The sequence below is a fragment of the Apium graveolens genome, chromosome 1, assembly GCF_009905375.1.
Source record: "Apium graveolens cultivar Ventura chromosome 1, ASM990537v1, whole genome shotgun sequence".
NCBI lineage: Eukaryota > Viridiplantae > Streptophyta > Magnoliopsida > Apiales > Apiaceae > Apium > Apium graveolens.
This window is the reverse complement of record NC_133647.1, coordinates 197,191,877-197,217,339: the sequence shown is the minus strand read 5'-3', so window position 1 is coordinate 197,217,339 and position 25,463 is coordinate 197,191,877. Positions and strand designations below refer to the sequence as shown.

Here is a 25,463-nt window from a genome sequence, read left to right as displayed (position 1 = left end):
GACATCAGAGAGATCACTAATTGAAGCCAAGTCGAGATCTACAACTAATCAAGTTCTGATGTGTATACAGAAGATAAAGTTGGTATAGCTTTAAGGACCGTAAGTTGTAGTTATCTAGTTATATTCTCATGCATTTGTACTTAATGTTTTTGACATCATCAAATATCTAATTGAACTTGTATATTATGCTAATTTACAAGTTGGGGGAGATTGTTAGATATTTTTGATAATGTCATGTCTAATGTGTTTCATGTTTAGTTTTCAGATCTTAACTAATAGGAAATATTTGTACTTAACTGAAATCAGCATTTACTGGAAGTCAGGACTTAAGGATATCAGTACTTAAATTATCAGGAGATAATTATCAGAAGATGGATATCAGAACTTAAGTGCGGAAGGACAAACAGTGAAGGAAAGACTGATTGAAAGGAAAGAAGATCAAGACTAAAACAAGAAGAGATATGCATGGAGAAGAATTCTATGAAGAATAGAATACTTGGAAGAAAAGATAACTGATTGATATATTTTAGGAAGCAGAATTATATTCCATATCAATTAGAACTTATTTTGTAATTGTGTAGTATATAAACACAGACATAGGGTTTACACTATATGTGTTATCAATCTCGAGAACATTATTTGATATAACCCTAACAGCTCTCGTGATAATTTGTTCATCACTGAGAGAGGACAGTTCCATATTGTAACAGAGTTTATTGTGTTGAATAAAATCTGTTTTCTATTACTTGAGTTCTTATATTCGATTTGATTGTAGTAAACACTGTATTCAACCCCCTTCTACAGTGTGTGTGACCTAACAATATGAAATTTTGGTTATATCACTAATATATATATATATATATATATTGTCATCCATACGGTTGGATCGATGAAAAATATTTATAAAAAAAAAATAAAACACCAGTTCAGGACTAAACACTAGTCAATTGTACTAATTAAACTGATGTTTGACTGTTAAAATGACAAACAAAATAAAATTACTTTGATCTAAAACTTTTATTATATCACTAATATATATATATATATCTATTGACATCCATACGGTTGGATCCCTGAAAAATATTTTTTTTTAAAAATCAAAACACCAATTTAGGACTAAACACTAGTTAATTGTACTAGTCAAACTGATGTTTGACTGTTAAAATGGCAAACCAAATAAAATTATTTTGATATGAAATTTTGATTATATCACTAATATATATCTATTGACATCCATATGTTTGGATCCCTGAAAAATATTTTTTAAAAAATCAAAACACCAATTCAGGATTAAATACTAGTTAGTTGTACTAGTCAAACTGATGTTTGACTGTTAAAATGGCAAACCAAAAAAAATTATTTTGATATGAAATTTTGGTTATATCACTAATATACATATCTATTGACATCCATATGGTTGGATCGATCAAAAATATTTTTGAAAAAATGGAAACACAAATCCAGGACAAAGCATTAGTTAGTTGTACTAGTTAAACTCATGCTTGACTTTTAAAATGACAAACCAAATAAAATTATATTGATATGAAACTTTGGTTATATAATTAATATATATATATATATATATATATATATATATATATATATATTGACATCCTTATGGTTGGATCGATGAAAAATATTATTAAAAAAATCAAAACACAAATTCAGAAACACTAGTCAGTTGTACTAGTCAAACTCATGCTTGACTTTTAAAATGACAAACCAAATAAAATTATATTGATATCAAACTTTGGTTATATCACTAATATATACATCTATTGACATTCATATGGTTGGATCGATAAAAAATATTATAAAAAAATCGAAACACCAATTCATGACTAAACACTAGTTAGTTGTACTAGTCAAATTGATGTTTGACTGTTAAAATGACAAACCAAATAAAATTATATTGATATGAAACTTTAGTTATATCACTACTATATATATCTATTGACATCCTTACAGTTGGATCGATGAAAAATATTGTTAAAAAAATCGAAACACAAATTCAGGACTAAACACTAGTTAGTTGTACAGTCAATCTCATGTTTGATTGTTAAAATAACAAACCAAATAAAATTATATTGATATAAAACTTTAGTTATATTACTAATATTTATATATATCTATTGACATTCATACGGTTGGATCAATGAAAAATATTTTAAAAAAATCGAAACACAAATTCAGGAAAAAGCACTAGTTAGTTGTACTAGTCAAACTCATGTTGACTTTGGCAAACCAAATAAAATTATATTGATATGAAATTTTGGTTATATCACTAATATATATATCTATTGACATCCTTACGGTTAGATCAAGTGCACTGAAAAGAAATTTATTTAAATATAAATTAAATATTCTTACACATAAAAGGCATCAAAATTATATTTTATATAATATATTATTCGAAAAACATTTTGAAAATTACTTTCTTAAAAACAAAAACAAAATATATACATTAAAAATAGGGTTTACAATTCAGTTGTGTGTATGTGCCTCTCAGCCGTGTCTCAATTCTCTCTTATTTTCTCTAAAGAACTCAGCCGATATTTTTTATTTTCCGACGAGTTCATCAATGATTCCAACCAAATCTCAATTAATCTTTCTTTATCAGATACTATATACTCTATTCGAGTTATTCAATTGCAATATCTGTTGAATCGTTCATTAAATTGGCTGGGTTGGTAAGATCGAATAATTTTCGATCAAATCTACTTGAGTTCTAATCGATAGAACTTGAGTTTGATTCGAAATCAACATTCACACACACGATTACACAGATATATGTATATTTTGACTAGATTTATGTTCAAATTATTATAACCCTAATTTCCGTTTGAGTGTTTTTGTGCAGAATTAATGAAGAATGAAGAAGAAATCGATGGATTAAGAAGCTAAAATGGCAGATACATGAATATCAGAGCCAAAACAACACAATTAGATGGGTCAACTTGGCCGACTCACTGAGTTGACTCGGACGATTCACCAAGTTAACTGGTTGTTTGGAAATTTTGCTTGAAGATGAGTAACTGATTTTCGAGGTGTTCGCAGTTTTTATCTACGCACATATATCTATTTATGTTGTAATTTAGAATAGATTTTGTTAAAGTTATTCCTAGGGAAGAGTTATAGGACTCTACACCTGTGATAGCTTTGTATGACTGTAAACTACAATTTGATATTATTGCTTTTAGTTAAGATTCAATTAAAAATTGAGTTTTTCCGAAGTTGTCACCGGTTTTTGTTTGAAATTAGCTGGATTCAAGGTTGGGTTCGGTCTGTTGTTTGTTGTTGTTTTGATTGTTGGGTTGTTGTTTGTTGTTGTGTTGATTGTCTTTATGTTACCATTATATAAAAATGGACAGAAAAACAGAGCAACCAATTCATTTCGATGCCAAAACAAACTTGTTCAGTACTTGTTCGCGGTTACCGGAACACATGACCGGAAACTGGGTTCTGATTAATAACTTTTTTTTTTTAAATTGGTGTTAGTTAAATAGACTGAATACGATTAAATTTAGAATTGTATTTTCAATCAGATGTGGTCGAATTCAAGTTTTGGGCGGGCTTTTCAATTTTTTCAAAAAATTCATTTTTTGAGTGGGAATTTCAAATTTCAAACGAAAATTTAAATTTGACTGTCCTCGATCAAATTTTTTCGGTTGAATTTAACAGGTCGTAATTAGACGGTCGAATTTAGTTAAATACGACCGAACTTCTAAATTCGACTCCCTTTATTACAACCGATTCAAAATCGGTCGAAATTAGGTAAATTCGACCGCGCGCGTTCGAATTAAGCTAAATTCGACCGATTTTTTCCAGTCGAATTTAACCTTTTTTCATGTAGTGAAGTCAAACGAATGCAAACATGAAACTATACAATTAACAGATTATAATACTATTATGGGCAGGTAGATTGGTTGTTAAACAAGGTCATTAAGTATTTATTAATCATGAAATACAACAACTTGTATAGTTAATACGAGTATTTCTGGAGAATTAATAGGAACTTGTATATAGTTAATATGAGTATTTCTGGAGAATTAATAGGAGCTGATTCAACTTTATTTTGAGCAGTAATCATATGGTTCTGACCCATTCTTCAACGCAATTAGACAAATATTTTAATGTAATCATCAAAATTATTGACCAAAGAGTTGAATCTTAACTCTAGTTAATATCAACTCGTTTGTACAACGCTAGTTGCTAAGTAAAGATGGTCCCCGACAAACCCTTGTTCCTAACCATACATCCGCACTTCTTTTTTAGTTGTTATTTCTAAATTCTAATTTAGTTGAAACTAGTTACCAAAGTTGAAAAGGATATGTCTAAAGTGTTCAGTTAGCCAGAAAGAAAGTGTTTAAAGTGGAATCAAACTTTAAGAGTTTAGAGGGGTCGGTTAATTGACATCTTTAATATTTTAAGGATTTAGATTTAGAGTAATTGGTTACTTAACATAGAGCTAGATTCAGCCCGAAGAAGACTCGGTGGGCAGGGTCATCTAGTCCTGTTTGAGACCTGACCCTAGTCCAGTTTGAGTCCAAAAATGGTTGCCCGTGATTTTCTTTTCGACCAAAAAATACGCTCCCGCGCAAGGAATTTTAGAGTGAACGGCAGAGACGGCCATAAAAAAATTGATTCTATGAATATTATATGCATAGTTGTTGCATTCCAATATTAAAAATAAATATTTGATTAATTACCTTGTTCAACAATTAATCATCATGCCTATAATATGGGAAATGTTAACCACAACCCTAGGGCTATATTTAAGCATTAAATACATGTGTTTTTTCTATCAAAATTTACTATTTCTTTCATAAATATAACTTGTATACACAATATGAGCACAAATTACAAATTATAACGTGACACGTGTTGAAAATTAAGTTTTTATCCACATAAACTGTTGTTAACAGGACCCTAATAATATTAATCTAACTTGTTAAATATATAGTTGCATGTATATTGTGTATTTGTTTGAGCCCAAATATGGTATTAGGTGAATTGTTTATATTTTCTCAGTTAGTCAACCCCGCGTTTTTCCTGCGGCAATAGGATGGTTCTTGGTTGTGATCAGTGGAATAATATTCCTGATCCTGTATAACTCTTCTGGGTTCATATATAAATTTTTGAAAATTGTATAGCTGTAGCTATTCTGGTTGTAGTTTTGGTGAGATGACACAAAATTTGGCATTTCTATTTGGATATACAAACATCATTGTTAATGGAGTGCTTGTTCTCATTACTATCCTGAATTTAGTGGTTTATAAGTTTCGACCACAAGAAGAAGCAAAAGCCAAGGAGAAAAAGAACTACCTTATATCATTGTCTCTTCAACAATTGTGTTACCGCTTCTCTTTTCACGAGTTGAAGCGAGCAACATCTAACTTCCACGACAAATTAGTGATCGGGAAAGGTGGTTTTGGAAATGTTTACAGAGGGACTCTTGCAGTTAGAGATACACCAACTGTAGTTGCAATAAAACGGTTAAAATCCATGTCTAATCAAGGATCCACAGAATTCCTGGTGGAGATTCAAATGCTTGCAAGACTCCGACACAGCCATTTAGTGTCTTTGATCGGTTATTGTGATGAAGGCTATGAGATGATTTTGGTTTATGAATTTATGCCTGGCGGAACGCTAGCTGATCATCTGTACAAAAGGGTTAGACAAGGTGATACTTCTCTCCCACGTCTGTCATGGGTTCAACGCCTCAAGATTTGCATTGGAGCTGCTCGTGGACTGGATTACCTTCACACTGGTACAGGCATTCAGCACAGAATTATACACCGAGATGTAAAGACCACTAACATTTTACTGGATGAGAATTATGCAGCTAAGATTTCGGACTTTGGACTATCTAAAACCAGTCCAGCAAATCAGGCAACTACATACGTAAGCACTCGTGTCAAAGGCACCTACGGTTACTTGGATCCCTATTATTATCAAACACTTAGACTTACATGGAGATCTGATGTTTACTCCTTTGGTGTTGTGTTATTCGAGGTCTTGTGTGGAAGACCAGCAGTGGACTGCACTCTGGAGGAAGAACGAATAGGTTTAGCGGGATGGGCACAAAACTGCTTCGAGGAGGATATGATTGGGCAAATTATTGATTCACGTATTAAGGAGGAGGCATGTCCTGATTCCTTAGAGGCGTTGGTGAAAGTTGCAATCCAATGTATAGATATTAGACAAAAACGCCGTCCCACTATGGCTGAGGTTGTGGTCGTTCTCCAGTCCGCCTTAGCCTTGCAAGAAAAGAGCACAGAATATTATCTTCCTGAGATAATACCTAGTGATGATAATCAAGAAGAGGAAGAAAAATCAGATACTGAGGTGGAAAGTGAAAATTACGAAAATAGAAAGGATGATATTGGCAGCAATAAGCATCAGGAAAAGAAATCTTCTGCTATAAAAAGATTTGTTGCTTGGGCCCTGTCAGGTACACTTTAATTTAAGTTCATCAGACAACACATTTTTGGGATATATATTGCAGAAATCGACATACGTTATGTTGTTAACTGGAATTAGGAGCTTTGAAATGTAGTAGATCTATGATTTTTTTTATTTTTTTTTTATTATATGTTGAACACTTAACAGTCTATGTATAAATAGAGACCATATTTTTGTCAAAATTTCCTTGTACGATTGGAAGCAGCTCAGCCTAAGAAAGATGTGCTAGAGTACTGTCCCTTTTTTTTATATGACGAACTTAGAATAATAATTATATTCTCCTTAGTTTTACCTGTCATATAATGTTTTATAACATCTTTCAGGAAATAGAGATAGAAAGATAAAGCGATACAATATCAGTGATGGTGTACTGCCAGAGACGGTGGAATCCAGCTACGATGATGGTGTACTGCCAGAGTTGCTGAAATACAGCGATGATGGTTTATTGCCAACAACATGTGAAGACAGTAGCAATGATGGTGTAGGTGACCTGCCAGTGCCAAGGACATGGCTGGAAAACTATGGCGATGAAGATGATGGTGTACTGCCAGAGACGGTGGAATCCAGCAACGATGATGGTGTACTGCCAGAGTTGCTGAAATACAGAGATGATGGTTTATTGCCAACAACAACATGTAAAGACAATAGCAATGATGGTGTAGGTGACCTGCAAGTGCCATGGATATGGCTGAAAAACTATAGCGATGATGATGTAGATTTTCTGCCAACAAAATGGGTATACAATAGAAAAGACGATGTAGGTGTACTTCCAGTCATCCGGCAGCCATCAAAGTTGAAGGAGTTCTCATTTGATGAGCTAGTCAGAGTTAGTACGAATCTCGATCCTGACAGTCTGATAGTACATGGTGGTTCTGGTGATGTTTTTAAGTGCTGGGTTCATGAGAACACATTTGCTGCAGCACAATGCGGTACTGGACTAATTATTGCAGTAGAGAGATTTAGAATTGAATGTCAGGAGTGGGGGGTTAGTTTCAACATTTCAAAATCTACAGTAGTTTTTTTGTAACTTACATTTTTTTACTACTTTTTTACTTTTGCTTATACGATTTCAATTTTAGCTGGCTGAGTAACTCTCTGCCACGTTTCATACTACAGGAACAAATCAAAATTCTACAGAAACTTGATCATCCAAATATTATCAAATTGATCGGGTACTGCTATGAAAATCAGCATCAGACTTCTAGTAAACGAGTTCGTGCATCGGGGCAGCTTGGACACGCATCTATTCGGGAGTGAGTTTTTTTCTCCTACACGTATTATCAGTATTAAAATTGAGGTTGTATACGTAATTTACATACGGTAAATCAGTTTTTCTGGTGCGTGCCAGTTTATGATCAGGCTACTTTTAACTTGATGTAATCTGAACACAGGAGGTTCATATTTTCGACCACTCTCTTGGAAACAACGAGTATGTATTACTCTTGGTACGGCCAAGGGGCTTGCATATCTTCACAGTCCAGAAATAAATGTGATTCATTGTGACATTGCAGCATCCAGCATATTCATAGATTCTGTATGAAGATAAGTTGATTGTTTAAATTTATCATCAAGTAGTTTTCCTATTAAAAAAATACTATTTTGTCTAACAAACTTTAAAAGCTTTAAAAATACTATTTGGATAAGGACATTGAAGGCCAATATACTGAAAGTGCAGCTTTAAAAGCTTTTTCCCTCGCACTGGAATGCACCTCAAGAGATTCAAAATCAAGACCCTCTGCATATCAAGTGGTTGAGGAGCTAGAGCAAGTCAACGGTCTGTCATTCGACAGTTAAGAGGTTAATAATATGTACTCCTTCCGTCCCAACCAATTTTTTACGTTTAGTTTGAGCACTTTTAATGTATAAAAGGAAGATAGTTGAGTAAAATTAACGTGAAAAGGAAGGAAAAGTGGGAAAGTGGTAGGACCCACATTCACTAATTTTGGTAAGTTTTGAAATGTAAATAATTGGATGGGACATCCCAAAAAGGAAACTGTAATTGATGTATTTTATTTTTTGTCATTTTTCTAGATTTAATTCAAAAAATGTATATTAAATCTAGGGAATTTACCAAAAATACTTTTTTTTTGTAAAATTATTTGCGATTTTACTAAATTCTGAAAAGATTTGTAAAAATACTATTTTACTCTGAAAATATTTGCAAAAATACGATGTTACATAATAAGTTGCAATTTAGTGTAAACTGTGTAACTGTTTTAAACTGCATTTCCGATTGCATTTTATGTTGCATTCCAAGGTCATAAATTCTGGTTGCAATTTACTGTGGAGAAAAATAGTGGTGTACTTGTTACACTACAAGAAAAACGGGTAAATACGACCGATTAAAAATGAGTTGTATTTTATTAAATACGACCGAAAACAGTCGTATTTAACTAAATACGACCAGTTTTTGGACCGGTCTCATTCGCTCGAGTCATATTTAGTAAATCGGTCGTATTTAGTATACATGCGGCTAAATTCGACCGATTAAATTCGACCGAAACGGTCGAATTTGTTTTTCACCTAAAATTTGAAAATCCCGCCCAAAAAAATTGAATTTTTGAAATTTTTTGAAACGTCCGCCTAAATTATAAATTCGACCGTATATGGTTCAAAATATTATTTCTAAATTCGACCGAATGCGGTAAATTTAACGAGCACCAGTTTTTAAAAAAAAATACTCGCCGGAAAATTCTCATATTCCGGTGAGTTTAAAAAAATCCATTTTCCGATCAAAATGACAAATATTCCGGTCAAACTCGGAAATGTAAAACTCGATATTGAAAATCAAATCAGTTCATAATTTAGCAAATCAATCAATCTGCAGAGCCAATCCAATCAATTTATAACATAACAATACATTACAAAACTGATTTAAGTTGTTTTACAATCGGAGCAATCGGAGTGCGTCCGCGTATTGTATGCAATCTGAGAACTGACGAAGCCACCACCGATGGTGGTGGTGGCATGCTGTGAGTGGTTTTCTCCGACGCCGACCGATTCTCGTTCGTCGACGACGACATCTCCACCGCCTACAAAAACATAATTCAATCACAATTCACACGAATCCACACACAAATCAATCAAATCGCGGAGAGAAACCGTTGAAAAAAACGTAAAGACGGCACCTTTAATCATTTTCCGGTGGGGAGAGATGATGAGGAAGGAGAGGAGAGCGGGCGCTTTGATGATGACAAGCGAATATTGTTTTTTAGTTTTTGTATAAAAAATAATACAAACCGTTGGATTATTTTTAGTGCTTAAATTTGACACGTTGGATCTAAATCATGTGGATCGCTAACTTGGCCGAGCTAAATACGACCGCAGTCAATTGAATTTAGGAGTGTCAATTTATAAAATCAGTTCATATATTACGTATTTTCTGTTATGAAAATTAAAATTCGGATAATTTATATATAAAATATTGTTATTTGCTAAACTTTTTTTAAAAAATATTATAATATCATAATTTATTTTTACAACTCATTATTCTAATAAAAAGAAATGAAATCATGATTTTGATCGATTTTATGATAAATTCCATTCACAAAAGTATGCGGTGAAATTTAGAATTATGTTAAATTATAATTAATTTGTTATTTTTTCTAATTTTTTTTTATTATATCACTTAAATATATAGATCTTGACATCCTTATGGTTGGATCATTCATAAATATTTTGTAAAAATTTGAAACATCGGTATGAGACTAAACACTAGTAAAAAGTACTGGTCAAACTACTAGTTGACTGTTAAAATAGCAAACCAAATTCATTTATTTTTTTCTAAAATTTTTGTCATATCACTAAAATATATAGATCTTGACATCCTTATGATTGGATCATTCATAAATATTTTGACCGCATACGGTCGTAGTTGTTGCTAAATTCGACCGCGTAAATACGACCGTAAATAAATACGACCGCATGTGGTTTAATTTAGCCGCCCCCCTTAAATTTAACCGAAAGTGGTTGAATTTGACCCCGGTTGTATTTAAGCGGTTGTATTTAGCCTTGTTTTCTTGTAATGTTAAAAGTAGTGTCGATGATAAAAGTAATGTAGATGACTATTTTTGAAGTGATGCTGGTTGTCGTTGTATGCAACAACGAAATAAATATTTCTCTGATGAAGCAAAGCAACTGCCTTCTATAGTCAAAACAAAAGTATTTTAGAATAACACATTTTCTTCCATTGCAAATATAAATATGCAACTAAATGAACATGTATGTCAAACAAGGCGAATTCATTCCTGTAAAGAGATTTTAAAGTTTTGCTCACAAGAAACAGCGAGACGTTCCAAGCTTTCCAAGAGTTGTAACATTGAAGGTCGGTTGCTAGGACTACTGTCTACACATTCAGTAATAAGCGAAGCTATGAAAGGAAGCAGTTGACTGCGAGCACCTCCTGGGAAACTATCTTCCAACCAGGGATCCAAATAAGTATCCAGGGAAGTTGCGTAATCTACCAAACACTTCTCTTTGTCGTTATAGTATGTAACAGAGTCTGCTAAGTGCAGCATTTCATCTGCCCGTATACCTGTCATTATTTCCAGAAATACCACGCCAAAAGCATAAACGTCCGTCTCTAAACTGCTTACCCCTGCAAATGTGTTGATGTTTTAATGTCGTCTATGCAAAACTCTGTATCAAAGTAGATGCCATATTTATCAAAGTCCATGCGATATTAATCAAAGTGAATCGTATATCTGCACATCTACACCAGCAAGTATGAGGCAAAATTGAACTTTGTTTATTGGAAATAGGATATTTATGCCATGCCTCTGGTCAAAAGCTTGATTAAGGAAACTTACCAGAGTTTAGATATTCAGGAGCTGCATAACTAAGTGTCGAAGCAGCACGTCTAGTTACTTCCGTGTCTCTATTAGATAGTACTGTTAATCTTGCCAATCCATGGGGGGAGAGTTTTGCATTAAAATTCTGGAAAAATCAATTTTGGAAACATCAAATAAGTAACCTGTTAATGAACTAACTAAAGCCCAGTGACCGGCTTTATGATGATTGACAAGTAGAATAATTAGTCAAAAACAACGCTAAGTACCCCATCGAGCAAGATGCGAGATGTCTTGAAATCATGACAGATGACTATCTGTTTTGCAGTGTGGAAGAAAGCAAGGCACCGAGCTATTCCTATCAATATTTTTAGCCGAACTTCCCAGCGAAGTGATTCTCTTATGTTTTTCTTTGCTCGACTTGACGATTCTGCACTTCCGTAGCAATACCATAATTATAATAGAACTCATCAAGCATGTTTCAAAATATATGTTCCAAAAGAAACAAATTTCATCCGTTAAACCCAATTATTGAACAAGTTCTGGAGGTATTTCTCACTTACTAAAAATATGAGGATCCAGATCTCTATTATGCATGTACTCATAAACAAGAAGACGCTCCTGGCCTTCCGAGCAAAATCCCAAAAGTTTGACAAAATTCGGATGACTATACACTCTCGAGAGGTCTATCTCCATCTGCACTAACAATGTAGATTTGTATTAACGAAATTAAATTTAGTCCAATAGACACGACAGAAATCACTCATATTCATCACTAGATAGTAACGAAATTATATTTTGTCCAATAGACGCCATAGAAATCACACATATCCATCGCTAGGTCAGAAATGAATCGACGCCATATAAATCACACATATCCATCACTAAGTCAGAAATGCTTTTCTGCGTCGCACTTTTTGTGTCAGTTTCTATAGGGAGCCGTAGCCTGTACATGTTATATGCGTCGGAAACTTAACCGACACATATAATCTTAAGGACCAAATATTCAAAATACATAAATTAATAACAATCTAAAGGACCATCATAAACAAAAAAACTGGTGTGAAACTTGGTCAAGTTTTAATCAATACAAGAAACTTGGTCAGGTTTTAAAATATATTATTTTTTTATATATATGCGGTTGCGGTCGGATTTTCACGGTTTTTAAAATAATGAATCCGTAACCAAATCGCAAATTAACGGTGATCTAAAATTGCATCCATGACCACCCGCATTTTGTGGTTATCCGTTATATGCGGATACGTTACGGGTGGTTTTTGCGGTTGAGCGGATTGAATGTTCAGCCCTACAAGACAGTATGGATGCTCAAAAATCTTTAGTCAGTTGTAGTGCTGTAGAGGTAGAGCTCTCAGTACCCAGTTCTTGGCTTCATTACAGCACAATTACAGGTTTGCTATGTATACAGTTACCTGTAATTAGGGAAGTGAGGAAGTGAAGTACCTGCCATTCTATCTGCCCTTGTGCACGCTCTGGAATGAATCTCTTAACAGCAATGGGCAACCCGATATCAGGAGTAGAGGAGGCATAATTGTTCTTCTGGACCCAACCTTTATAAACCTTTCCAGACCCTCCGTCGCCCAACACCTCTTCAAAGTTACTTGTTGCTCTCTCCAGATCAGTTAATATGAACTCTTTCAAACTTGTTATCAGTGACAGTGCACCAGTACTGTTTTTCGAGGTCTTGCCTGCAAGAAAGAAAAAACATCCTAAAACATGAAGTACTTATAATATACCAGAAACATATTTATTGTTGTCAGAGGAAGGCCCCGACATCATCTTATGCCATCTCTGATACCATGTTAAGTAACCAGCCGCTCTAAAACCTTACGATGTTAGAGGAAGGCCCCAACAAGATCTTATACCACTTAACAATTATAATTGCAAGTTATCCACTAGAAGAAGTATCAAGTCATAACTCTGAACAGAGTTCTCAATGACTAACAAAATTACTCTAGCACATAGCAACACTGATTTGTGATTTGTGAGCTCCTATGAGACGGTTTTCTCAAGCTCGAAATATTAGTATTCCAACAAATCTAAAACACCTAAAATCGAAATAACTTGTACTGCAACTTAAAGAATCAGAATCAATTAATCATATGAGTTGTGCTTCTCTTCTCTTTCAATATTAAGTCATTTCTAAAACAACTCTCATTTCAACCTCCATTACTCTGTATATTAACATGTTAGTACTTGAACATATTTTTTAAGTTTACCTGATAATGCCCGAGCAAAAAAACCACCAACTTTTTTTGTAAAAGTAATTCTAGGGGAAGACTGTTTCTCCTGATGCATACCGTTACGAACATCTAACATACCCTTCTCAGAAGTTCCATTTTCCGCCTCATGTAATGAAAAGTCTCTGTTTTCTTGGTTGAAATCACTAGTTATTGTTATCTCAGGTAAATAATACTCCATGCTCTTTTCCTGCAATGCTAAGGCAGACTCGAGACGAACCACAACCTCAGCCATAGTAGGGCGCTGTTTTGGTCCACTATGTAAACATTGGATTGCAACTTTAACAAAAACATCTACAGAATCAGGACACACCTCCCCTTTTATTTTAGGATCAATAATCTGGTCCAATATATCCTTTCCGAAGCAGTGTTGTGCCCATCCAGCTAATAACATTTGATCCCCATCAAGAGTTCTATCCACTGCTGGTCTTCCACACAAGACCTCAAATAACACCACACCGAAGGAATACACATCAGCTCTCCACGTTAGTCTACGAGTTGAAAAATAATATGGATCCAAATAACCAAAGGTACCTTTGACATGAGTGCTCATGGACTATCTAGAACGTGGTTGCCTGGTTTGCTGGACTTGTTTTAGATAGTCCAAAGTCTGAAATCTTAGCTGCACAATTTTCATCCAGAAGAATGTTAGTGGTCTTCACATCACGGTGTATAACTCTCTGTTGAATTCCTGTACCAGTGTGAAGGTAATACAGGCCTCTTGCTGATCCGATGCAAATCTTGAGGCGTTGAAGCCATGACAGATATGGCTGGGATTTGTCGCCTTTCCTGGCCCTTTTATACAGATGATCAGCTAGCGTTCCACCTGGCATAAATTCATAAACAAGAATCATCTCATAACCATCATCACAATAACCAATCAAAGACACTAGATGGCTGTGCCGAAGTTTTGAAAGCATCTCGATCTCTGCCCGGAATTCTGTTGGTCCTTGTCTGGACATGGATTGTAATCGTTTAATGGCCACTACATTAGCTGGTCCAAGTTCAAGAGTACCTTTGTAAACCTTCCCAAATCCACCTTTACCAACCACCAATGCTTCGTCGAAGTTAGAAGTCGCTTGCTGCATCTGATCAAGTGAGAACCGATAACATAGTCCTCGAAGAGATGATGATAAAAGCCGGTTGGTTTGCTCCACAAATTCTGCTTCTTGAAGTTGTTGGAACTTATAAACCAAAAGATTCACGATAGTGATGAGTAATATCACCCCATTTACAATAATGTTTGTATATCCAAATAGAAATCCCCAGTTTTGTGTCATTGCACCAGAATACAGGCGGAGACTAAACGCGCATAATATCTTCCAGAAATATGACCAAAAGAGAGTTGAGGGACAGAACCAGTATCATTTGTCTGATGAAAAAATCACCAAAAGCAAAGTTCGAAACAAGATGAAGAACTACTTGTAAGAAACAACTCGTATAAGATTAACCTGTGCTAACAACACACCAGAAGTGTGACAACCTGGTGGCTGCTTAACTCTAAACTGAAAAAACTATTATAGGCAACTCAATTGTGACAACCTTATTTTTCTTATATGTATTAAGATTGTTAGAATGTAATGATTCTCCTCAAAGTCCTCAGCATTGTAATTATATTTTAATATCATTGACATTGAGTTTACTTAAGTAATGGAATGAAATCATCTAGTGTTACGTATTATTACTATTATTTATTTGAAAGATTGAATTGTTCAATACGTTGAACAAACTCCTGGTAACAGGCTTTTAACTCAAAACCTTAAGGTGTCAGAGGAAACCCGAACATGATCTTATACTCTTTAACACTATTTACATTTAGTACTAACGGAAATGTCATTATCGGCCACTAAAGAGGTGCATTAGAGATCCCGATATGTATCATCAAGATATTGATACATGTGCCTTACTTCAATAACCAATATGAGATTAAAGCCTATATTCAAGTCTACCTGATAATGCCCGAGCTGTGAATGCAAACAAAACACTGAATCTTTTACTTATAAATATAATAAAATTTTAATTAGTAACAAGCAAATTTTTAGTGCAAGTTTCTCCAGAGCAAAATGATAACTAATTGAGGTATAGAAAAGCATTCTTGAAGGAGGTAGAATAAAAGTTTCGTACAATAAATCTATAAAATGAAAAGAATAGAATACATTAATTGCATATATAATGAGTTATTTATCTTAACTTTTTGCAGGCTTCAATTCCTGCCTGTTGAAGGAGAGGCAGTTGACTTGCTTAAGTTGCTCTCTGTTGGTTTGTTAATATTTTCCAGGTTTATCGAAGCAAGAAGCTGATCTAGTTCTTCTACTACTTGCTTTGCATTAGGTCTTGATTTGGAATCTTCTGAGGTGCATTTAAGCGCGAGGGAAAAAGCTTTTGATGCTTCTCCTGCAGTATATTGGCCGTTGATATCTGCATCCATTATATCCGAAATCACATGCTCTTTGGAGTGAGCCCAAGAAGCAAGATTCATTTCCTCTGCTCTTAATATTGCCTTTCGTCCTGTCAAAATGTTCAGGAGGACAACTCCAAAGCTATAGACATCACTTTTCGTCGTTACCTGACCTACTTCATAAGAAGAGATCAGGGATTAGGAAAGCTACCAAATTTGAATGGGAACCAATAATAATATAATTGCCATCTTTCTACCCCCTGCTTGACTCGAGATAATTGCAATCTTCCGCCACAGAAAGTGTGATCAATTTCAAAAAGAAAATAATAACATAATCTCAATGTGCTAAATTAGTTAAAGTAAAATTGTAACTTGTCATGAAATATTCAGGATCAGCATAACCAAATGTTCCCTGAACAAGTGTAGTCACGTGGGTTTCTTCATGTCGTGGTCCGTCCTTAGCCGACCCAAACCCAGAGAGCTTTGCGTTGTAATTCTGTCAGTAATAGAAAATTTGTAAGATAAAACTGTTCTTAACCTACAGACAACGCTGGTTGACAATAAATTTTAACCATAACCGGTTCTACATACAGAATCAATCAATATTTTGGATGGTTTGATATCACGATGAATCAAATTTGTTTCTGGACTGTGTAGATATGCAAGCGCCCTCGCTGCTCCAAGAGCAATACTTATACGAAGTTTCCAAGAGAGTGGTTGAGAGTCAGAATCCCCTGTTATGAATCAAGTAGCTACTTTAAAAATCAGTTTAGATTACAAAATACAAGTTTCCAAGAGAGTGGTTCAGTGGTCTGTTCCTTCTTCATGTTTCTTCAATATTATAGTATAGTTTCAAATTTTAAAATAATACTTATGGCCCTTCAGTAGGAATTAATTGATTGAGAAACTCACTCTTGAAGAGATGCGTGTCTAAGCTTCCCTGAGGCATGTACTCATATACTTGAAGCCGATGTTTCTTATCACAGCAGTATCCAATCAATTTCACGATATTAGGATGAGAAAGTTTCCCTACATTATTGATTCCTGTCTGTAGTATAAGAGGCGGCAAACTGTTAGCTACTGTAAGACAAAGTCTAAAACAAAAACTATTAAGTTGAGGGAAATGCTACTGTAACTCTTTTTCCAAGTTTTATTTGCCAAGAAAATTTTGAAAAGTTAATACTAACCAACCACCACTTGTCCACCTGGCGTGATTCTGTTCTTAATCTCTTGACTGCAATAGGCATGCCAGTACCCCATCTTGCAGCCGAAAATGTGCTCTCATCGACCCAACCCTCATAAACACTGTGGTTAAATCCTGTCCCCAACACACCATCAGTATTGAACTTCCTCGTAGCTAAATTAAGGTCTTTGAATGTGTAACTCTTCAACTTCGATGACTTGAGGATTGCTGTCAGCACACCATTGTCTCTCGCTGTCTTTGCTTCTCTACTGGCTGAATGAGGAAAATGAGCTCATAAAACTTGAATCCTATAGTATATTCCTGAAAGATTTTGACGGGTAGGAGGACAAAATCGCAATTCTAACAAGTTGTTATTATAGAGAGAATCAAACGACTTAGCACAATTCTAAATCTGTTCCTGTGATATATTTAACTTTACCTGATATGGTCTGAGCTGTTACTGAAAGAAAAGCAACAAACCTTTGCATAGCATAAGGTTGCTTTTTCTGATGCCTAATGTTGGCAATATTATCCTTCCCTGTTCCGTAATTTTCACTTTCCACCTCAAAATCTGATCTATCTTTCTCTACTTGGTCATCATGACTAGGTATTATCTCCGGTAAATAATATTCTGTGCTCTTTGTTTGCAAGGCCAAGGCAGACTCCAGACAGACCAAGACCTCAGCCATAGTGGGACGGTGTTTTGGTCTAATATCTATACACTGGATTGCAACTTTCACCAACAACTCTAAGGAATCAGGACATGCCTCCTCCTTCATTCGGGGTTCAATAATCTTCCCAATTATTTCCTCTCCGAAGCAGTGTTGTGCCCATCCAGCTAAACCTATTTGTTCTTCCTCCAAAGTGCGGTCCACGGCTGGTCTTCCACACAAGACCTCAAATAACACAACACCAAAGGAATACACATCAGATCTCCATGTTAGTCTAAGCGTTTGATAATAATAGGGATCCAAGTAACCGCAGGTGCCTTTCACACGAGTGCTTACATATGTAGTTGCCTGATTTGCTGGACTTATTTTAGATAGTCCAAAGTCCGAAATCTTAGCTGCAAAATTCTCATCCAGTAAAATGTTAGTGGCCTTTACATCCCGGTGTATAATCCTGTGCTGAATGCCTGTACCACTGTGAAGATAATGCAGTCCTTGTGCTGCTCCAATGCAAATCTTGAGGCGTTGAACCCATGACAGAGGTCGGAGAGAAGTATCACCTTGTCTAACCCTTTTATACAGATGATCAGCTAGCGTTCCGCCAGCCATAAATTCATAAACCAAAATCATCTCCCAACCTTCGTCGCAATAACCGATCAAAGACACTAGATGGCTGTGTCGGAGTTTTGTGAGCATCTGAATCTCTGCCAGGAATTCCGCGGATCCTTGATTTGACATGGAATTTAACCGTTTTATTGCAACTGCAGTTGGTGTATCTCCAACTGCAAGAGTCCCTTTGTAAACATTTCCAAACCCACCTTTCCCGATCACTAATGTGTCGTCGAAGTTAGATGTTGCTTGCTTCATCTCGTAGAAAGAGAAGCAGTAACACATTTGTCGAACAGACAATGATAAAAGGTAGTTCTTTTTCGCCAAGAATTCTGCTTCTTGTTGTTGTCGAAACTTATAAACCACGATACTTAAGATGGTAATGAGAACAATTGCTCCATTTGCAATGATGTTTGTATATCCAAATAGAAATCCCCAAGTTTGTGTCATTGAATTTAGAGTACAATCACTAACACTACAGCTAAAACCCCCAACAATCAAGATAAACAGAATATAGTACTTGGTTTGGTAAAGTGAAGTAGTGCACAAGATCAAATTTGTGTGGAGGTTAACAAAAGTTTATTCATGTATCATTAGATTGACCCACGGCACGTCAACAATGAAATTATTTCACTTATATTAATTATTCGATCACAATGTACTCTTATCACTCAAGTTATCTGATCACACTTCGAAAATGTGAAAAGGAAAAAGTATGAAATAAAGTTTCATTAGCATAAAAAAGAGAAAAGAAAAAGTATGAAAAAACAGAATGTCATGGGCCTACTTTTAAACCAGACAGAGAAGAGAGGGTCACGTTTAAAAATACTCATTTTTGGGGTTCAATGGCTCTGAAAATACTCATTTTCAAAATACATGGTTGAAAATACCGTTTTGGGGTATATAAGAAAATTATTAAAAATACGCAGTCTTAGTTTGGGTATTACCATTGAGATACGCATTTGTCAAATACGTATCTTAAAAAAAAATTGGATACTCATTTGACAAATGGATATCTAGTACAAAACAGGATACCCAAATGACAAATGCGTATCCAAAACAGTATTTTCAGCCATATACTTGCAGAATGAGTATTTTCAGCCATTTGCACCAAAAAATTAAAATTGTTATTTTTAACATTCTCGAGAGAAGAGAGCACCACATATTTGTTTAACTTGTAGAATTATTTTAAATTGTTGAATTTTTCTTTGGTCAGTCTGCTTCCTGTGTTGTTTGTCAAACGAATAATATTCCTGATACATACATCATATAACTCTTCGAGATTCTATTCCAGTTTATTTTGATTATAAATTTACTTGAAGATTGTATTGATATAGCTATTATTGTTGTAATATTGGTGCAATGACACAAAATTCAGCATTTCTATTTGGCTAGACAAGCATCATTGTTAATGGAGTTCTTGTTCTCATTACGATTCTGAACATCGTGGTTTCACAACTGTGTAAAGTCATTGGGAAAAGGACTTACCATTCAAAATCGGGTAACTGGTTCTCCTTTGATGATATGAAGCGAGCAACATGTAACTTCCACGACAAATTAGTGATCAGGGAAGGTGATTCTTGGTGGAGATTCAAATGATCACAAAGCTCCGACACAACCATCTAGTGTCTTGATTGGTTATTGTGATGAAGGTAATGAGATGATTTTGGTTTATGAATTTATGGTGGAAGAACAAATAGGTTTAGCTGGATGGGCACAACACTGCTTTGAAGAGAAGACAATGGGACAGATTATTGATCCCCGAAATATTTGTACCACAAGTGCAGCCAGAATAAGAACAGTTGGACACTCTCTGTACAATGATACAAGATTCACTTCATGGAAATTAGTAAAGGGTACCAACTCTTTAAAAATATCAACCTGTAATTGACTGACACTACAAGTCAGTATTGAACTCAGATCAGGCAACATTATAAACCTTAAAAATTTAAGACAAGTCAAATGTGACGATTCCAAACATTCAAACCCATGACACAGGCTACAGAACCTAAAACATTTTATACATGGTTTCGTTTATTAACAAAGAGTATAAAGAGTATAGATGAGCCCACGTAGACAGAATGTTTACAGCATGCAAGAAAGTAAAAGTAAAGGACATCTGAAACTTCTAATTGAATTATTTCATATTTGAAAAGTAGCTCTGACCTCTACATTTGAACACATCGGTAGTTGAACACATCCACTGCTGATCTAGAGTTTGAGTTTGAACCTGTTCTAAAAACATGTAATTAGAGTTTTCCAATTTATTTTTGTACAATTTAGGTGCAATAATAAAAAAAATATAGTAAACTTAAAGTTTTCAAATCCTTTTTATATTATTCATTAATACAAAAGAAATTAGAGAATTAATTTAATTTTAATATATTCATAAATATATAACTCATTATCTTTAGAGTTTACCAGACAACTCTGATCCAGTTACTGGTATTCACATCAATTTTTTACCCCTATCAACAACCTAAACACCTGGAATACATTGGACTTGAGAGGTTACCACCATGCTACAAGACTCATTGCAGGATTTCACTTCTGATAATTTCCGAGTTCTCCAAATCCTGAAGCTGCTCTAATTCTTGTACCACCTGGTTTGCGTCTGGTCTTGATTTAGAATCTTCTGAGATACATTTGAGTGCGAGGGAGAAAGCTCCTACGGCTGCTCTTACAGTATACTGGCCTTTGATGTCTGCATCCATGACATACAAGATCCCGTTCTCGCTGGTAAGGTAAGGCATAGCCCAAGAAATAAGGTCATGTCCTGTGTCTAGGAGATTTATCTCATTTACACTTCGTCCTGTTAGAATTTCTAGGAGAACAACTCCAAAGCAATAGATATCGCTTTTCTTTGTTAAATAACCTGCATAAGAATAGTAACAAGATTGGCTTCACACTAATGAGACCTACAAAATAAGGAACAGAGGTATGCATTTGGATTATACTAAAGCAGAGAGTCTGTGATCCATAATGTGACGGACTGGGTTGAGTCCTGATCCTTAATCACAAATTTGGGTCTATCTTAGATCAAAATAAAACAGAAGCGTAAAGTACATTATTCCAAATGTAGCAAGCCCCAACGGATAGAACTGTTTTCTAAATGACATCATCGTCAGGCCTAAACGGATAGAACTGTTTTTTAAATGAGGTGTTCTGTGCCATGAGAGGTATCATGTGGGTAACAAAGCTGATATTAGCAAAATAACATTTTCAAGATTAGAGTCCGTAAATATACCTAGACAACACTTGTAAAGTATAATCGAAAAATCAAGCCTGTCCTGAATTCAAATACAGCATAAGCACAAAGTACAGTAATCAACCTAGGTCGTTCACTGGACTATTATGAGACCTGAGTTCGAATTGAACATGAGTGTAAAGCTCACTGACCCACTAACCTGGTAGAGCCATAAGTGTAAAGTACCCAAATTCAGATTGAACATAAGGGTAAAGTACAACAACCCATTAACCTGATGGAGCCGTAAGTGTTAAGTGTCCAAGTTCGAGTCGAACATAAGTGTAAAGTACACTGACCCACTAACCTGGTATAGTGACCTACTATAGACCTCCATGATTTGTTGTAGTAGTAGATAATAACATATATATAAATATAATGTTCAGCCAGTTTGACTCTTTGATTATGTGAAAAAATAACCTCTCAGTGCATATTCCGGAGCTAAGTAACCAATTGTTCCAGCAAGTCTTGTAGATACGTGGGTATGATCATCATCAGGCCCAAATTTTGCAAAACCAAAATCAGACAGCTTTGCTATGTATCCCTGTCAATCAGTCAAAGAAAATTTGGCAGGCAAATTATAAGTCTAATTTACAAGATGACGATAAATTTCAACAATGAAATTGTCCCACATACAGAATCAATCAATATATTGGCGGTTTTGAGATCACGATAAATCACATTTGCTTCTGCACTGTGAAGATATGCAAGCCCCTTTGCTGCACCAAGAGCAATACTTGTACGATGTTTCCAGGAGAGTGGTTTAAAGTGAGAACCTCCTGTTTTATCTGAATCAGGTAATGACATCATAATTCAGTTAAGCTACAAAAGCATACATTTTGTAAACAGCCTCGGCTTAAAATTGGAGATACTTTTGAAATTATATATGTTACCACCACCTTACCACATTATTTAACATTGTTTAGAATGTAACACTGGAGTCTTACCAAGTTAACAGATTTTATACCTCATTTAATTTTTTTTATCAATACATACCTTCTGCAATGCCAAGAGTTAAAGTAGCTCCTATGCAACATCATAGTATACTTTCAAAATTTTAAATTAAGTATCATATAATAGTCCTCTAGTAGGGAGTATTTGACTAGATAAGAGCTGAGAATATTGAGAAACTCACTCCTGAACAGATGCTTGTCCAAGCTTCCATGAGGCATGAACTCGAATATTAGAAGAAGTTTTTCTCTACCTTCTAAGCAGTACCCGATTAATTTCAATAGATTGGGATGACTAAGTTCCCCCAGAAATCGGATTTCTGCCTGTAGTCAGAGGGGGCACAGAGTTATTAAGCCAGCTTACTTGAAATTTAAACTAGAGAGGGTAAAAGTTAACAGGAAAAAACACTTAGATGTGAATAGAATAAATACTTACCAACCACTCCCTGTAACCTTGTTTACTATTTCCATGTAATGTCTTGACTGCAATACCCAGTCCAGTCCCCCATTTAGCAGCAGCAAATGTATTTTCTTTAACCCAACCTTTATAAACACGACCAAAACCTCCTTCCCCCAACACACTGTCGAAATTATTGGTAGCTTTATTGAGATCATTTATTGAAAATCGCTTTAACTTTGATGACTGAAGAACTTCTTCCTGGTTCGAAGGTGTCCGTCTCACCCAATGATGTAAGGATAAGAAGCTGTTACGATTCCTGTATCCTGACGTCTTTGCATCTCCATTGACTGCGGGGAAATAAACTCTTGAGACATGATCAGGTAGTAAATGCTATACTACTTATACTTACAGGTAGAAGGAGCAAAAATATCAGTGGTATACCAAATCATTGTCAGAGAGAGGGAGGGGGGAGACAGAGTTGAATTTGATAATGTTACATTTAATTCGAAAAATCTCTTACAAATAAGATAGAAAGTGGCTTGTAATTCTGCAAATTTTAAGATATAGGAGTAAATGATTATATCATCTGTCCTCCAATAACAAGTTACTTTTTCATATCTATGGTAAAAACCAACAGTCGCAAAAACTATTTTCCTGTTAATAGCCAAATCCTCATGGCAAGATGGAGAGGATTCCACAAAGACGATGGTTTCACAGACTAATTAACAGCACCAATGTTGCTTTATCAAGTAGAAATATGTATATACATTGATATAGGAAGAGTATAGGCTTACCTGAGAATATCCGAGCTGTAAATGAAAGAAGACCACTGACCCTTCTTATGATTTTCATTCTAGCAGAAGACTGCTTTTTACGATGCCATTCATTAGAAGAATTTATCATCATCTCTTTACTTTGTTCAAGTTTGTGTTTGGTACTTTTCACCTCAGGTATTGAACAATCTTCATCTTCTATGGTCGAATCACTAGGTAAAATCTCGACTAAAGAATAATGTGTACTCTTTTCTTGCAATGTCAATGCAGACTCAAGACCAACCACAATCTCAGCCATGGTAGGCCGGTGCTTGGGTTGAGAATGCAAACACTTGATAGCAACATCCACATATGCGTTTAACGAATCAGAGGAAATGTCCCCCTTGATACTGGGATCAGTTATCTTATCCAAGTGTCCTACTTTATGGCAATGTTGTGCCCATTCTGCTAAATTTATCTGCTCTTCATTCAGACTCGTATCCACTACCGGTCTCCCACTCAAGACTTCAAATAACACTACACCAAAGGCATAGACATCCGTTTTCCTGGTTAATCTGTGAGTTGTGAAGTAGTATGGATCAATATAACCAGTTGTCCCTTTGACGCGGGTGCTCACATAAGTACACGTCTGATTTGCAGGACCGATTTTGGACAATCCAAAGTCTGAAATTTTAGCTGCTAAGTTCTGGTCAAGCAAAATGTTTGAAGTCTTTATATCTCTGTGTATAACTCTGTTCTCAATTCCTGTACCAGTGTGAAGGTAGTCCAATCCACGTGCTGCCCCCGTGACAATCTTGAGACGCTGCACCCATGATAACGCAGGCAAAGATGGTTTACCTTTTCGGGCCCTTTTATAGAGATGATCTGTAAGGCTTTCACCAGGCAAATATTCATAAACTAGAATCATTTCCTCATACTCATCACAATAACCAACAAGAGAGACTATATGAATGTGCTGAAACTTGGTAAGCAACTCGATCTCTGACTGAAATTCTTTAGTTCCTTGCTTGGAATCTAATTTCCGCCTCTTTATAGCAACTTTTCTCTGTCTAAATCCTATGATCCCTTTATAAACATTCCCAAATCCACCTTTGCCAATCACCAGTTCCTCCGAAAAGTTGTTTGTTGCAGACTGGATGACTTTAAGCGGAAAACGACGACATAATGCTGGTACAGAAAATGATAAGCTATTGGTTTCCTCTGTTTCTTGGATATCTGTTTTCTCTGCTTCTTCGAGCTTGGTTTTCTTTTGCTACGCTTCTTGGAGTTTCTGGAGCTTATAAACCAAGATATTCAATAAAGTGATGAGAATCACAATGCCATTTGAAGTCTCTGTCATTAGGACACAAGTTAAAACAAGGAAACTAATCCAAAACAAGAACTACTAGAGCTCCTAATACTTAAGGTAGACTAGAACACAGTTCAGAAAAGTTAGTTTATGTACAGAATGTATCTTCTTGATCGAGCACAATAAAAGAACCTATACTAACAGCAACAAAGACCAATACTAACAGCAACAAAGGAATGAATATCTATCAGAAAAAACCAATTTTTTTTGCTAATTACTTATACTCCCTCCGTAGCTCCCAATTGTTATCGTTTCTAAGAGAGTGTCCGACACACATTTTAAGATGATGAATAGAAAATATAGTTCTATAATTTTTTTTAAAAAATTTCTTTATCTGAATAAAAGTTTAAACATTTTATTTTTATTCAGAAAAAGAAAAT

The 25,463-nt window shown here is 35.2% G+C and overlaps 3 protein-coding genes and 1 pseudogene across 3 annotated transcripts; 1 reads left to right on the top strand and 3 right to left on the bottom strand.

The window, feature by feature from the left end:
• The window catches only part of LOC141677143 (uncharacterized), a 71,432-nt pseudogene extending 62,949 nt beyond the window's left edge, over window positions 1–8,483 (top strand).
• Window positions 8,484–10,570: 2,087 nt separating this feature from the next.
• LOC141677177 (uncharacterized) lies at window positions 10,571–15,454 on the bottom strand. The gene is given in 7 exon segments (XM_074482951.1): window positions 10,571–11,062; window positions 11,274–11,400; window positions 11,522–11,687; window positions 11,812–11,948; window positions 12,714–12,958; window positions 13,490–14,078; window positions 14,080–15,454. Coding segments are annotated over 7 exon segments (2,331 nt in total). The 5' UTR covers window positions 14,791–15,454; the 3' UTR covers window positions 10,571–10,706.
• A 136-nt stretch (window positions 15,455–15,590) lies between these two features.
• On the bottom strand, window positions 15,591–20,231 carry LOC141677185 (uncharacterized). The gene is made up of 6 exons (XM_074482964.1): window positions 17,531–20,231; window positions 17,096–17,364; window positions 16,821–16,956; window positions 16,500–16,642; window positions 16,281–16,404; window positions 15,591–16,081 (listed from the first exon to the last, which is right to left on the bottom strand). Exons 1-6 carry the CDS (start codon window positions 18,816–18,818, stop codon window positions 15,714–15,716), a joined length of 2,328 nt encoding a protein of 775 aa, XP_074339065.1. The 5' UTR covers window positions 18,819–20,231; the 3' UTR covers window positions 15,591–15,713.
• Window positions 20,232–20,726: 495 nt separating this feature from the next.
• Window positions 20,727–25,236, bottom strand: LOC141677193 (receptor-like cytoplasmic kinase 176). The gene is made up of 6 exons (XM_074482976.1): window positions 23,757–25,236; window positions 22,999–23,309; window positions 22,748–22,886; window positions 22,249–22,400; window positions 22,033–22,156; window positions 20,727–21,243 (listed from the first exon to the last, which is right to left on the bottom strand). The coding sequence occupies exons 1-6, from the start codon at window positions 24,640–24,642 to the stop codon at window positions 20,900–20,902; spliced, it is 1,956 nt and encodes a 651-aa protein (XP_074339077.1). The 5' UTR covers window positions 24,643–25,236; the 3' UTR covers window positions 20,727–20,899.
• Window positions 25,237–25,463: the final 227 nt, after the last annotated feature.